The 14327-nt window shown below is 43.3% G+C and overlaps 1 protein-coding gene across 2 annotated transcripts in view; it reads left to right on the top strand.

The window, feature by feature from the left end:
• The window catches only part of LOC117359484 (histone PARylation factor 1), a 32551-nt gene extending 18513 nt beyond the window's left edge, over positions 1 to 14038 (top strand). For both annotated transcript variants that reach the window (XM_033942357.1, XM_033942366.1), the window contains exons 7-8: positions 5149 to 5321; positions 13774 to 14038. In XM_033942357.1, coding sequence (XP_033798248.1) covers positions 5149 to 5321; positions 13774 to 13905 — 305 coding nt within the window. In that variant the 3' untranslated portion in view covers positions 13906 to 14038. The remainder of the gene's footprint in view (positions 1 to 5148; positions 5322 to 13773) is intronic.
• Positions 14039 to 14327: the final 289 nt, after the last annotated feature.

Genomic DNA, 14327 nt, shown 5'->3' with positions numbered 1-14327 from the left:
ATTGCCCACCCCTGGCCTAGGCCAATCAGAGCCTTAGGCCCCTCCCCAGCATATCTCAGGATGCAATGGGAAGGGGAAGACCTGCCATTTTGTAAGAGGTGAGCGGGCCAACCAGCCGGAGCATGTAGGTGTCCTTCCAGCTGGACTTCGTGAATAAGGTATTGGGAGGGGGGCATCAGGGGCATGGGGGAGATGGAGGAGTTGGATGATGGTGGGAGAAAGTGGGCATCCCTCCTGCTGCCAGGGGTGGGTGTCCGGTGGTTGTGCAAGCGTAGCAGGAAAGAGTAGGCATCTCTCCTGCCAATCTTTGATTTGGTTTGATGGGTTTTTTTGTGGGTTTTTAAAATATGCATGTGTATTCTGCACATGTGCTGATCGCTACCAGCAGTGACCTATCTCAAGTAAATTTAGTGAGCCTATGTGAACATCTGCAAACCTCATTTGCATGTGGGGGTCTTTTGAGAATGACTTGCCTTTTTTGAAATCATTAGCAACCTCAGTAGCAGCCCGTCGGAATTTATCATGAAGTTTTGAGAATCTTCCTCTCATTTGGGTTTCAAGGCAACAGTCTATAAGCTGATTACCCTGGTAGAACAAAATTTTTCTGTGGCAACAGTCTGTGGAATGGTTCCTCAAGTTAGTCTTAGGTAACCATGAGTTTTCTCTCCTTTTTCTCAGAAAAGAGACCATGAAAGCAGGTTTGCTTAAGTCGGCACTCTCTTTGATAATGGCTGAGTTCCGGGCATTTTCTCAGAGGACAAACAAGATTTCATATTCTTACTGTTGGATGGTGATATCTGATCCAGCTAATTTTCCAGAAGCTTTTGGTAGCATTACACTGTTCACACACGTACCTTTCAAACTATTGCTGCATAGCGGATCTGATCAATCCTAATATGTACAGCTTGTAGAATTCAGCTTCAAGGGGATTTGGGTTGGAATGTTAGAATATGCATCCTGCTGTTCTTGGAGAACACCAGTACAGTTGAATGACTTTTTCTCTGAGGACAAGCAGGATGTAATATTCTACCCAGGCTGCTTTAAGCAAAAATGGGGAACACTGATAAGGCAGGGCCTAAGGGGTTCTGCAACTATCTTATTTTAAGCAGCCTAAAACAGAAACAAAATGGGCCCGAGGGGATGGGGTGGATTCTGAAGGACTGTCACAGTTAGAGTCCTGTTCCAAATAGTATGAGATGTGATTGTATGGACTGAAGACCACGTTGCAGTTCTGCCGATCTCTATGGAGGCTGATCTCAAGTGAGCTACTACTATTTCTATAGCACTACCAGACCTACGCAGAGTTGTACAGAGTAATGAAGGAGAGAGTCCCTGCTTAAAGGAGCTTACAATCGAAATAGACAAGACAGACAAACAAACAGATGCCATGGATACAGTTAGGGGGAATGGTTAATCTGCTGACACTACCAGTGTAACATTTTGAGCTGTGATATGACCCTCCATAGTCAACCTAGCCTGGGCATATATAAAAGAAAACATTCCACTAGCATTTGTCCATCCTGTTTGGGTCAAAAAGAAACAAAAGCTAAATGGACTTTTTAAAGATTTTAATCCACTCTTGATAGTCTGAAATGTGCAGTTCCCTTTTATCTTTGTGGCCATGAGGTTTTGGGAAAATAAAATGTTGGCAGAACAGTTGACATGTTCTTGCATCTAGCATAGATCAATAATGCTAAACAGCTTAATTCTCTTAAAGAAATAGTTCAGGCCTAATTTGACATAGGCTGCAGTCCCATAAAACCACTCCAAAATTAACTAACAAGTTTCAGGTGCCTTTTAGTTATGAGATGCATACGAAAATAAACAAAACAAAGTGGGAAGGTCGAGATAGTCCAGTAGGGGTCTTTATTGTCAGTAAGATAATAACATTCAGCGATTCAACTCTACATGTGTTTCGGTACTTGGTACCTTCCTCAGGAATCTAAAAACGAACACACAGACTAAATATGAAATCATTAGCTAAAAAAAGTAATCAAATGCATTTTATAAGTCGGTCAGCATTAGAAAGACAGGGTCCATGGATTTGGTCTCAAATTGAAGTGTTCCATTGGAGTTATATGGACAGTGGAGATCATGTACCTTAGCATTTTCAGTATATACTGTGCTGAAACCTTCTGGCACACTTTTTTAATCTACTAAAGTTAGAGATTTTTCTGGTCCTACAGGAGAATGTGCAAGCCTAAGTCATGATTAGCATTCCTTGAGTTGGGCCTAATTAGATTTGGGATAATTTATGACTTAACCCTAGTAGCTCTAGCACCCAAATGGTCATGCACATTGATTCTTTTTCCCCTTCCTCTTATGTAATCTTGGCCAAACATCTAAGTAGGGAAACTTGTGTATCCCCAGTCTGTATAGAGATGCTGTAACAAATGCTAAGCACTTTGGACCTGATTCTATAAACTGTGCCTAACTTATAGGCACTGATCTGTGCAGTTGTCAATTAACTGCTAGGTGTCCTTTATAGAACTACGCCTAGTGGTGCCTAGGCAGACTAAGATGTCGCTAGGCGTCGTTGAGGTATGTGCCACCAGTATATTAGGCCAAATTATACCTGGCCTTATTTACTGGCACCTAACTCGCACTCCTAGCAACACCTAAGTTTACCATGCCTATTATCTGCCCCTAACCATGCTTACTTTTCAGATAGGCATCGCTATGTGCCACGAGGATATCCGCATACAACCTTAATTAGCTATCAAAAAAATTGTTTTTTTAATGAATTTTCAATGGCATGGTCAATTACCACAACATTTAACCAATTAAAAAACAATTTAAGTTGCATAGAACTCCCTGATAAATAAGACAAAAACCAATCATATATTTTTTCCCGCAGCCCACATCAATATTATTTCAAGATCAACAGATCCATATTGACTATCAAATGCAGAAGAAGTGCTCAAGGTCACATAAAATTCCACCTCTCACCCATGTTTCTATATAATAGTTACTGCGGATGGGCAGACTAGATGGCCTTTATCTGCCATTACGTTTCTACATTTCTGTTCTGTGTCTCAGGGCATCTAAGGTAGACAACAATAAGGTCTCCACCCCATGAGAAGCACAAAACCCATATTGATGATTGTCTATAAACTGGATCCAATCAACAAATGCCACCAGCTGAAACAGCACCAACTTTTCAGTAATATTTGCTATCATAGGGAGCATAGAAATAGGTCAGTAACTCCCTAATACTGTAGGGCAGGGGTGTCCCCATGAAATATTTTGTGCGGCCCCGGTCAAGGGCGATGCAGTGTTTTCCTCTGCTGCCCCCGGGTGTTTACCGTCTTGCTGGCTCCCTCTTCTGTCCTGCTGCAGCATTTGCGTGGTCCCAGAAACATTTTTTTCAGCCAATGTGGCCCAGGGAAGCCAAAAGGTTGGACACCCCTGCTGTAAAACTAAATGCTGTAAGAAACTGAATATTTTTGTAAAACGAACAAAGCAACAATAAGCTAGTTTTGTGTTCCATACAAAGAGAGAGGCAAGGTATTCTGGAAATTAAATTGGATAAAGGTGTAAGTGTAAGTAGCTAGAAACAAATTTAACTATTACTCGGGCCGTTAAGCATTATATGGACAAATATAAGTAGCCTTGTGGAACACTGAAATTTCAAGACCTTAAAATACTAGGGACTAGATGCACTAAATACTGTTGGTAAGACTGTGGATCGCTGTGGCTCAATTTTTTTGGCCAATTCTAAAACAGCGATCGATGCTCAAACAAGTCTGCAGGTAAATGATTTGATTTGCATGGAGGTTCACTGTAATCTTCGTTAGATCCCATCTGATAGATCGCTGTTAGAGCGAGACTCACACATGGCCAGAATAGTCCAGTTGATTCAGCAACAATGTAAGCATGTGTCAGATTTGCTACGTCTGACTCCATGGCAGTTGGTCCTCCCTCCCTCCTTCAGTTGCCATCATCGTTTCCTCTACCTCCCTGGAAAAGGGCAGCCTGCATAAATTGGAGCATACAACCACCATCCGTAATGTTGATTGATGGAGCACAAGCACACGCGTCCCGTGGGGCACACAGCGCACGTAGTCAACAAACGTTGGTATTTCACATGCTATTCTTAGTATCTTAACTGTGTTATTTCCATTTTTTTCTCCTTGAATTCTTTATATAGAATGCCCATTTCCCTGCGAATGTGCGTATGTGCAAGGCTCTCTTTCTTGTAGACCGCGCTGAGCTATGAGGTTGTAGCGGTATATAAGATTATGTTTTAAATGGTGCAGCAAGGGCAATCTTTTGTTGCTTTGCAGAGAAATAGCAGCAGACTACACAAATGCGGGGCATAAATGAGGGTGGTGCTGTATAAAGTTCTGGCCCAGCTTGTACATAATTTTAATCATGAGGAACGAAAATTTTAGCCTTCGCTCATTGGCCCCATCTTTTCACTGCCTTCTCTTTTTTATATTGTTAATGGACGCACATAAGACGCGCCTTCAACACACGTGCTCACGATGTATACATCCCTGCTATTGTAATAACTGTATTTATAGTATCAGTTGTAAATAGTATATTAATTTCAGGGCTGAACTATCAGTAAGACACATAAGCGACTGGTCTTGACCAGTCGTTTTTTTGGATCGCTAAAAGTGATTGCTTTTTTTTTGTTGTTTTTTTGTGCATCGTGAAGCGATGTTAGAGCATCAGTCGCTTGGCTAGTATACATGGCGTTTCACCTTGGCATTACCTTATTTGCATGGCTGGATCGGAGAATGAGCGATCATGCAGAAAACCACGTGGTGAGCCATTTTCTGCATCGGGTCGACCAAATGCAATTGTTGCCAAACCAGTCAAACTAGTTTAGCAATGATCGTTAGATGATCGCTGACTTTAGTGCATCTAGGCCTAGGTCTTTAAAAATAAAATATTCCTCTTTGACTTTTTATTAAATACAGTAAATACAAGTTTTTGTCAGGAAAATCAGAGAGAGTTGCATATGATATGCTGACTATTAATTGCAAAACACTATCGTGTAGCACTTGCCCTGCTGCAGAAGAGTCATTTTGGCTCAAAGTATTATCTGCTGTCTGGGTAAGTGGTGTTGCATGTGATGCTTGCATTGTTAGAAAGTTCATCAGATGACATTAGTTTTGTCTGAATGCATTGTCCTTGCAGCAAACCTTAAGAGAATTTGCAAGAGAATTGTTGAAGCTCCCAATGATGATGAGAGAATGAAGGCTTTTGCACCAATCCAAGAAATGATCACGTTTGTCCAGTTTGCTAATGATGAATGTGACTACGGAATGGGCTATGAGCTGGGAATGGATCTCTTCTGCTATGGGTCACATGTAAGTATTATATGAAAAACATATAGATTACTTCTAGATATGCTTTCTGGGTTAAAAAGCATCACTGTGACAGCAAGTTCTAATTTCTTGTCTTGAACTACACCTAGGACTGATCTGCAGTGTTAAATAGTTTTTCTTTTTAAAGTTCTTCATTTTAAAGTGAGACTAAACCTGGAGCTAATCCTACTTTCCTTACTGATGACATGCAAGCAAGCCCCTGTTGAGCCTGGAATGCAGCAGCAGCACTCATGTGACTACATGCTAGCTTCACAACTTCATAACCATTTTGAGTAGGATACAAGAGCATGCTTGTCTAGCCTGGAGTTTACCAAAGCTTTACAGTTGATCAACAGCCAGGATATGCATGTCAGAAATTTGCATGCATATTCATTTTGCGTATCCTGAAAACCAGGCCTGCTGTGTTATTAATAGGATAGGTTTGGGAAGGCAAGGTCCTTTCAAACTGAACATGCTTTGTAGCTCTAAATAGAGCATGAAAAACTGCTTTATATATAAAATCCAGTTAGAATTATTCCCTAAAAGGTAAGAGAAAAAAACCTTCCCCAACAATATTCCTCTGATTGCTAGTTTTCTTCATTTCCTGGCGTCTTTTTATGTGGAGTGTGACCTTTTTTTGACTCTGCGTGTAGTGGTTGGAGCTTCTGGTGCAGGTTATTGGACAGTGTTATACTATATTCAGCCTTTGCATATCTGACATTCTGGATTAACAGATGATCGAGCTTTGCTTCTTCCTCCCCTTGCCACACAATGCCAACTGGTCCTAAACGTGGTCTGAAAAGTAGCAATCCTCCCTCGGAAACCTTCCCCCCTCCCCCAAAGTGCTGCTTCACCCACCTGTAGCTCTCCTGTACTTTCCTCCCCCAGGCCTACCTTACAAGCCTTGATGGTCTACTGGTGTAGTTAAGGCTGCTCCTGCCCCACCTTTACCACTGGACAATCAGGGCTTGTAAGGTATAGTGGCATAGCCAGAAGTTTTGTTTCAGGGTTTGTTTGGTTTTTTTAGGTGTGAGGGGGACCAAGTATTTCCTGTTGGCTCTCCATCCCCTGAATTATATCTTTTCTGGAGGTGATGCTCAATTCCTGCTAGCAGAAGAGATTTTCTGCAGGAGTCGTACCCATACTGTTGAAGCGGCAAGAAAGCCGGCAGGGTGCCCCAGCTTCCAACACAGGAACTTTCCGCATATGATAAGTTCAGTACATAAACTGAGCTTCCAGGACAAAAAGGAACAGGAGTATTGACCAGTAGGTTATTCACCTTTGCCGATGAGTTTTTCAGAAGGAATCATCTATAGCTGTTCAGTTCCACCTCCTAGTATTAGTGGACAGTGCCCCATTTCCCAGTTTTTTCATTTGCAAGCAAGTTAAGAAGGTGTGTTTTTTTCTGTTCTGCAATTGATCTATTATTTTTGGGGTTTTAATCTGAATTTCGAGACCTCATGGTCCTCCAGAGGTTCCCAGAATTTCTGGGACAGCTCTGCCTGGGAGAAGATACAGTCTCTAATTCCCTTTTACAGAGCACCTACCTAGTCAGCCTGTACTAAAACAGAGATAGCTTGGGGTGTGTTCCCCTGGGAGTTCTACTTGCCTGATATTATCAGCCATTGAGCGCAGGCTGCTTGGCCCGTGTTGGTCCAGATGGTGACAGTGGTTGCCGGGTGCATCCCCTCCCCCCCCTCCCCCGCAAGATGGGAGAAGAGCTAATGGGGTAGAGGGTTTCAGGCTTTCAGAGCCTGTCTAAAAGGCAGCCTAAAGAGAAAAGCTTCTGCAGGATTTGATATGCTTGTCTGGGGCAGAAATTTTCTCCTTTTGAGGGTCTCTTTTGAAACATTTATCTAGTTCTCCTGAGCCATGTTTTGGTGCCAAAACGCTGCTGTGGTGAACATCTTGGATTTCCCGATTTTATTTTAAAAGCCTCTGCCTCAAAACACCTTGATGTTACTAATAATCAATTTATATGGACTCCCCATGCTTTTCTACCCCTTTATCATGCCAGTTTTGTGCTGGTTTGCCAGCTCAGAATTGTCTATGTGCCACAGGAGCGCTAGGCTTAGCCCCCTCTGGTCCCTTCAGGGTCTTGGAGTCGCAGAAAGCTTGTATGTTGTGTCAAATATCCCCCCTAGAGCTCTCAAATTGTGACTCGGCATCAGTGAAACACAAATGTGCAGATGCCTCGGAACCTATGAGGAGACAGGAAGTGTTCCTACAGAGGTCCTTAGGAGATCCAGTTCAGGGATTTGACTCTGATTGTGTGAGTTTAATGTTTGAAGCTTATATGAAATATAAAGGGCTATCTGCACAGCCTGGACATACACCAGTGACTGTTAAGAGGTTTTTCCCTTACAGAGTACTGGTCCATCATGGTAAGGTACTCCACAGGAACCAGAGGCCCAGTCAAAAAACGACAGGGATAACTAGGAGTCAGGATTGATTCCTTTGTTCCAGCAAAGCCATTGCTTGCCCTGGATCGGTAGCATGGAACGCTGCTACTATTTGGGTTTTGTTAGGTACATATGACCTGGATTGGCCACTGTGAAGATATGGTACTGGGCTAGATGACCCAGCAAGGCTATTCGTATGTTCTAAAGTGAATCCTGAGGATTCCGGGTTGCAAGTGGGTGCTACCAGCCAAGAGTCTGTGGCAGCCCTGGACCAGGGAAAAGACCCAGCTATGTTTAGACTGTTTAAACTTCATGGAAGTCATTACAGTATCTCTGAGGGAGTTAAATTTGGAGCCTCCGCGGACTTCCATAGCTCAGATTTCTCTTATGAGCTGTTCTAAGACCCAGTCCACATTTTTTTTCCTTTGCATCCAGAGATCACCATGATGCTGACAGAATAATGGGAGGCCCCAGAAGGCCCTTTGAAAATTGTCAGAGCCATGTCAAAATTGTATCCCATGGCTCCTGAGTTCAGCAGTTATTTGTACCACCTAAGGTGAATTCACTGGTAGCGCAAGTTATGAAGTGTATGTCACTTCCTAGTGAAGATGGAGTACTGCAAAAGGATGCACAGGATCGCAGGGTGGACTTAGTCCTCAAATAGTTAAGCTCTAACATTGGGTCTGAAAGCAGTGGCGGTGGCAGCTTCCTTTGTGTTATGATCTGGCCATAAGATGCTGCGCCAGGCTCAGAGTTTGGAGGAGAGCACACACACCCAGGTGGTACTTTCAGGGGTTGATGATGTAGCAGACGCTCTATATGATGTGTTCAGGGTCAGCTTATCTTATCTCCACCCACAGAATGCTCTGGATCAGACAATGGGTGGGAGATTATGCCTCTAAAGCTACTTTGAATAGGTTTCCTTTCTAAGGACAAATACTCTTTGGCAAAGGGTTGGACAACCTTGGGGCCAATGTGGCAGATTGTCATCCTAAGTCATCACCAGACAGTAGACCACCTGACCCCCCCCCCCCTGCGGGGGAGGCGGTTGTCAAATTGTGATCCCTTTCGTGGTTACAGATGGTCTCGCCAGTCATTGGCAGGCTCAGAGATCATTTCACAGATCTAGACAGAGGATCGGGAGCCCAAGAAGAGCTCAAGCGTCAGGTTCCTGCTCAGCAGCCACTCCTAAGAAGTCCTGATGATTCCAGGCCAGAGTCCAAGTGACTTCGAATAGGAGGGAGACTCTGAGTTCAGGGAGGCCTGAGTGAAGATTTATTCAGACAAATATGTACTAGACATTATTCAAGAGGGCTACAAACTCAAATTCTTTCATCCCCTTCGGGATTTCTTTGTGGATTCTCCAGCTGGAAGATCAAAGAAGGCAGTCAAAAGTCCAAGTGACATTAAAACGGCTTCTGGAGATACAAGCTGTAGAGTCTGTGCCAGACACAGAATCGGGCTTGAGCAGATACTCAATTTATTTTATCATGCCCAAAAAAGACTCAGATGACTGGAGATCAGTCCTAGATCTGAAGTCTTTCAATGCAGTACTGAAGGTGTACAGGTTCCGGGTGGAGACCCCTCGGTGGCGCCGGGGGAGTTCTTAGCTTCTCTGAACTTGACAGAGGCTTACATAGTCCTATGTTCCTGGAACACAGAAAGTTCCATGTGTGGGAAAAACAGTTTTAATTCTCGACATTCCTATTCGGTATGGCAACAGCACCTCACACCTTTACTAAGGTGATGGTGCTGGCAGCAGCGCACCTATGCAAGGCAGAGATTCAGATATGCCCATAATTGTACGATTGGTTAATCAGGGCTCTATCCAAGACAGACGGTCTCAAGGCAGTGACACAAGTTGTCCAGCTCCTGCAAGACCTGGGATAGATTCTCAATTTCTGAAAGAGTCAACTGGAATTGACCCAAACCTTGCAGCACTTAGGAAATCCTTTCCAACACAGCAGAAAGCCGTTTTTCCTTCTAAAATCTCGCAAGCTGAAGCTAAGAATCCCAATTTTAGAGTTCCTGGCAATGCCAGCTCCTAAAGCATGGCACTTCTGCAGGTACTAGGGTCGATGGTAGCAATCACAGAAGTGGTACCTTGGGTGAAAGCTCATTTATACCCTCTTCAGAATACACTATTATAATGCTAGTCTCCACAGAAGGATTTAGAAATATAGAAACATGATGGAAGATAAAAGCCAGATGCCACTGACCTGGACAGTGGAAGCATGTCGCAGCTTGTGTTAGTGGCTTCGGGCAAAGACACTGTCCAAGGATTTGCCTGCATTTCCTCTTGGGTGATACTGATGACATATGCCCATCTTTACAGCTAGGGAGGCCATTGCAAGGGTCGCCTGATTCAGGACTGACGTTTACCCTCTAAGAGAAAATGGTCCATCAACAGCTTGGAACTGAGAGTCATTCGTCTTATACTACAGTCATTCGAAAAGACCCTGGAAAGCAAAGTGGTCAGGGTCTTCTCGAACAATGCTACAGCAGTGGCATACATCAACAGACAGTTGAAGCTAGATGCCCAGCTGTTGTATCGCTGGGCAGAATCACACCTACAAGCCATTTCAGTGGCGCATATAGTGGGATTGGACAGTGTGCAAGCAGGCCTTCTCAGTTTGCCAGACTCTGGATCTGGGGGGAGTGGTCTTTGTCCCAGAGTGCTTTCAACAAAATTGTAAAGCACTGGGAAGGCTTACGTTCAATCTAATGGTTTCAGCAGACAATAAGAAGGCTTCTCGATTCTTCAGCTGAAAAGTAGAGCCGGGAAATGCCGGCTTAAACACCTTGATGCAATCATGGTCAACAAAGAAACTTGTATGTATATCCCCCGTAGCCAATGTTAGGGTAGATTATTCGAAGAATAGCAACCCACCAAGGGGTGGGTGATTCTTGTGGCACTGGTAAGTGATTCTGGTTGTTACAGCAGGATAAGTACCTCATACTACCACTTCACCCAGTGCTGGTGTTGCAGGGTCCAATTGCTTTGAAATGCTTTGGGCTTATGACATGGCCTTGAGCAACAAAAAAATTGAATGAGAGGAATGGGGGTAATTAAACACCATACTATATGCACAAACTCTCCAGTAATACAATACAATGCAATACAAGGCACCAATACAATGCAAGTTGCTAGTGAAAGAAAAAGCCTCAGTTTAAATGGTGACGGAAAACCACTCTACCAACCACACAACATGGACATAAAAAACTTTCGCGTCAAGAAAATTGTATATTATGACTTAAGAAAAACATGAAAAATTAGAAACAGTCCCTTGTATATAAATGTAGTACATATTCAACCTTACAACCTTGCTATGTGCAGTCAGCCGATCGTTTCATAGCCAAATGTGCTACTTTTTCAGGGCCAAACACACTAACATAGCAGTTGAACCTAAAAATAGTAAGCACATGTAAACCTACTGTCCATAAACAAATGGATTTTATAAGCAAAACTTCAAACACATTCACTGTTCCTCTGCATTCTTCATGTAAGTAATTGTACATGGAGATGTGGCATTCTTGAATACTGGAGGCGGGCCAAACAAAGAACATCTTCCTTCCGATTGGTCTTACGCCTAAACTGACTAAACCAGTCCTTGCGTGGAAAGGCTTATTGTGTATGCTGAAACAAATGGTGCTTTAAATCTAATATCAGCACTTGGCTTACAGTCTATGGCTCCTTTTACAAAGCTGTGATAGAGGTTTCTACCTTCGGCCGGTGAGTTAAATGCTCCAATGCTCATAAGAATTCTATGAACGTTGGAGCATTTACCTCACCTGCCTGTCATAGAAACCTCTACCGCAGCTTTGTAAAAACCAGGGTTAGTTCTTTTAAGTGTTAATACCACTCCCAGAGTATGTGAACATGAAATTCTGGAGCTATGTTACAACTACTACTATTATTAATTATTTCTATGGCAGTGCTATACAGTCGTAAAGAAGACAGTCCCTGCTCGAAGGAGCTTACAGTCTAAACAGACAGGATAGACAAACAGGATGCCAGGGTGGGGATACAGTTAGGGGGAATGGATAATCTACTGGCTAGGTTGGTGGCCAGTGAGGATTAGAGTTATGGATTGAAGGCTATATCAAAAAGGTGGGTTTTCAGTCTGCTTTTAAACAAGGGAAGGGGTATGGCGGACAAACTCAGGTAGTTTATTCCAGGCATAGGGGGCAGCTATATGAAATCTGGAGAAGGGAAGTCTGGAATTGGCAGTGGAGGAGAAGGGTACAGCTAAGAGCAGCTTATCTGAGGAACGGAGTTCTCTGGGTGATGTATAAGAAAAGAGGAGAGAATTTGAGGGGCAGCAGAATTAACACATTTGTAGGTCATCAATAGGAGCTTGAACTGTAGGCGAAGGCGGATAGGAGTCAGTAAAGTGATTTAAGGAGAGGGGTGACATGAGTGTAACAAGGTTGGTAGAAGATGAGTCATGCAGCAGAGTTTTGCGCAGATTGCAGTGGAGAGAGGTGACACTCTGGGAGACCAGTTAGAAGTGGATTGCAGTAATCTAAGCATGAGGTTACAAGAGTGTATACAAGGGTCCGAGTAGTGTGCTCGGAGAGGAAAGGGCGAATTTTGGAGATGTTGTAGAGCAGGGGTGCCCAATAGATCAATCGTGATCGACCGGTAGCTCGCCAAGGCAAAGTGAGTCGATCACCCAGGACTCACTTTGCATTGGCGATCTATCGGGCCGATCAGTCTTCCTCTCCCCGACGTCAATTCTGCCGTCGGAGAGGAAGTTCGGGCCAGCCAATCGCTGCCTGGCTGGGCGGAACTTCCTCTCCGACGGCAGAATTGACGTCAGGGAGAGGAATGCTGGTCGGCCCGAAGCAGGGAGAGCATGCGGCGGCAGCTTTGGGGCCTGTTATCCATTGGTGGCGGATTGGGTCCTGTTCCCCGATAGCAGCAGCAGTGGCTTGGGGAAGGGCAGGGAGAAAGAAAGAAAGGGGGCAGACAGGGAGAAAGAAAGAAAGAAGAGAAACAGAAAAAAAGAAAGGGGGCATGAAGAGAGAAAGAAAGGAAGGTCAGGGAGAGAGGAAGAAAAAGTTGGGGGAGGGAATGAGGTGTGAAGGAGAGGAAGCATACAGGCTGAAAGAAAGATTGGATGCACAGTCAGAAGAAGAAAGTGCAACCAGAGACTCATGAAATCACCAGACAAGGTAGGAAAAATGATTTTATTTTAAATTTAGTGATCAAAATGTGTCAGAATTTATATCTGCTGTCTATATTTTACAATATGGTCCCCTTTTACTAAACCGCAATAGTGGTTTTTAGCGCAGGGAGCCTATGAGCGTCGAGAGCAGCGCTGGGTATTCAGCACAGCTCCCTGTGCTAAAAACTGCTATTGTGGTTTAGTAAAAAGGGAGTGGGGTGGGTATTTGTCTATTTTTGTATGGTTGTTACTGAGGTGACAGTGCATAGAGTCATCTGCTTTGACCTCTTTGAAAACCCCCCGGAATAGGAATATTAATTAACAATTCTATGCGTACAGTGTGGTTGTGTTTTTTTAAAATTTTATTGTTGGTGGATCATTTTGACTTGGTCATTTTAAAAGTAGCTCACGAGTCAAAAAAGTGTGGGCACCCCTGTTGTAGAGATAAAAGCAACAGGCCTTAGCAGTTTGTTGGATGTGTGTAGAAAATGAGAGGTCTGAATTGAAATGACTCCAAGGTTGCAAGCAGAGGAGGCTGGAACGATGACGGTATTATCCACAGAGATGGAGAACGGAGGGAGAGGACAGAGGTCCTTACATTTAGGGCTCCTTTTACTAAGCTGCGCTAGCGGTTTTAGCACGCACGCTAGACACTAACGCCTCCATTGAACTGGCGTTAGTTTTTCCGCGTAGCACGGGGGTTAGTGTGCGCTAAAAACACTACCGCAGCTTAGTAAAAGGAGCCCTTAGTATGTCAGTGGTCACATGCCCTATCACTCTGACCATTTGGATGCTATCTTTCAGAAGACAATATTGTTTGCATATTTGTCTCGCATTATTTCTTTAGGATATACAAGTTTGTTTGTTTGTTTGTTTTTCCAGTATTTTCACAAGGTGAGCAGCCAGCTATTGCGTCTTGCATACAACCTGTTGAAGAGAAATCTGTTTGCAGAAATAATTGAATCTCATTTGGCTAATCGAAATGCAGAAAATGTGGACCAGCTGACCGCATGAGTCAAAGACTATGAAATAAATGGTGACCTTTCCATATGTTAGTTTCTGATGTCAGAAAACTGACTTTTTGTTAGTTTGTATTAATTCATGGTTTAGTATTTTTTTTTAAATAAAGAATAAAGAACAAAATACTATTTGATATTTTGTTTTTGTTAAATTAGTGAAAGAGATTTACTTTTTATTTAAATTTTAGTTTACATTTTTTATCCCTGAACCTACCATTATGTCCCCTGTCTCAGTTCTAATGAAGACTGGTATTTTGTCTTAAGCTGCAGAGGAGGGAAATGACATTGAGCAAAACAAATTCTTATTGCTTATTGTTTGGTTGCAGTATGAGAAGTTCTTTATGCTCTCATTACTTATCCCACTCTCTCATTTCTTTGGTGGTTTGTTTGTTTTGGGGGGGAGGGGAGAGGGAATGT

Source organism: Geotrypetes seraphini, chromosome 1, assembly GCF_902459505.1.
Source record: "Geotrypetes seraphini chromosome 1, aGeoSer1.1, whole genome shotgun sequence".
In the NCBI taxonomy this organism is placed as follows: Eukaryota; Metazoa; Chordata; class Amphibia; order Gymnophiona; family Dermophiidae; genus Geotrypetes; species Geotrypetes seraphini.
Note: the sequence above shows the minus strand (reverse complement) of the source record. Positions and strands in the feature narration are given on the sequence as shown.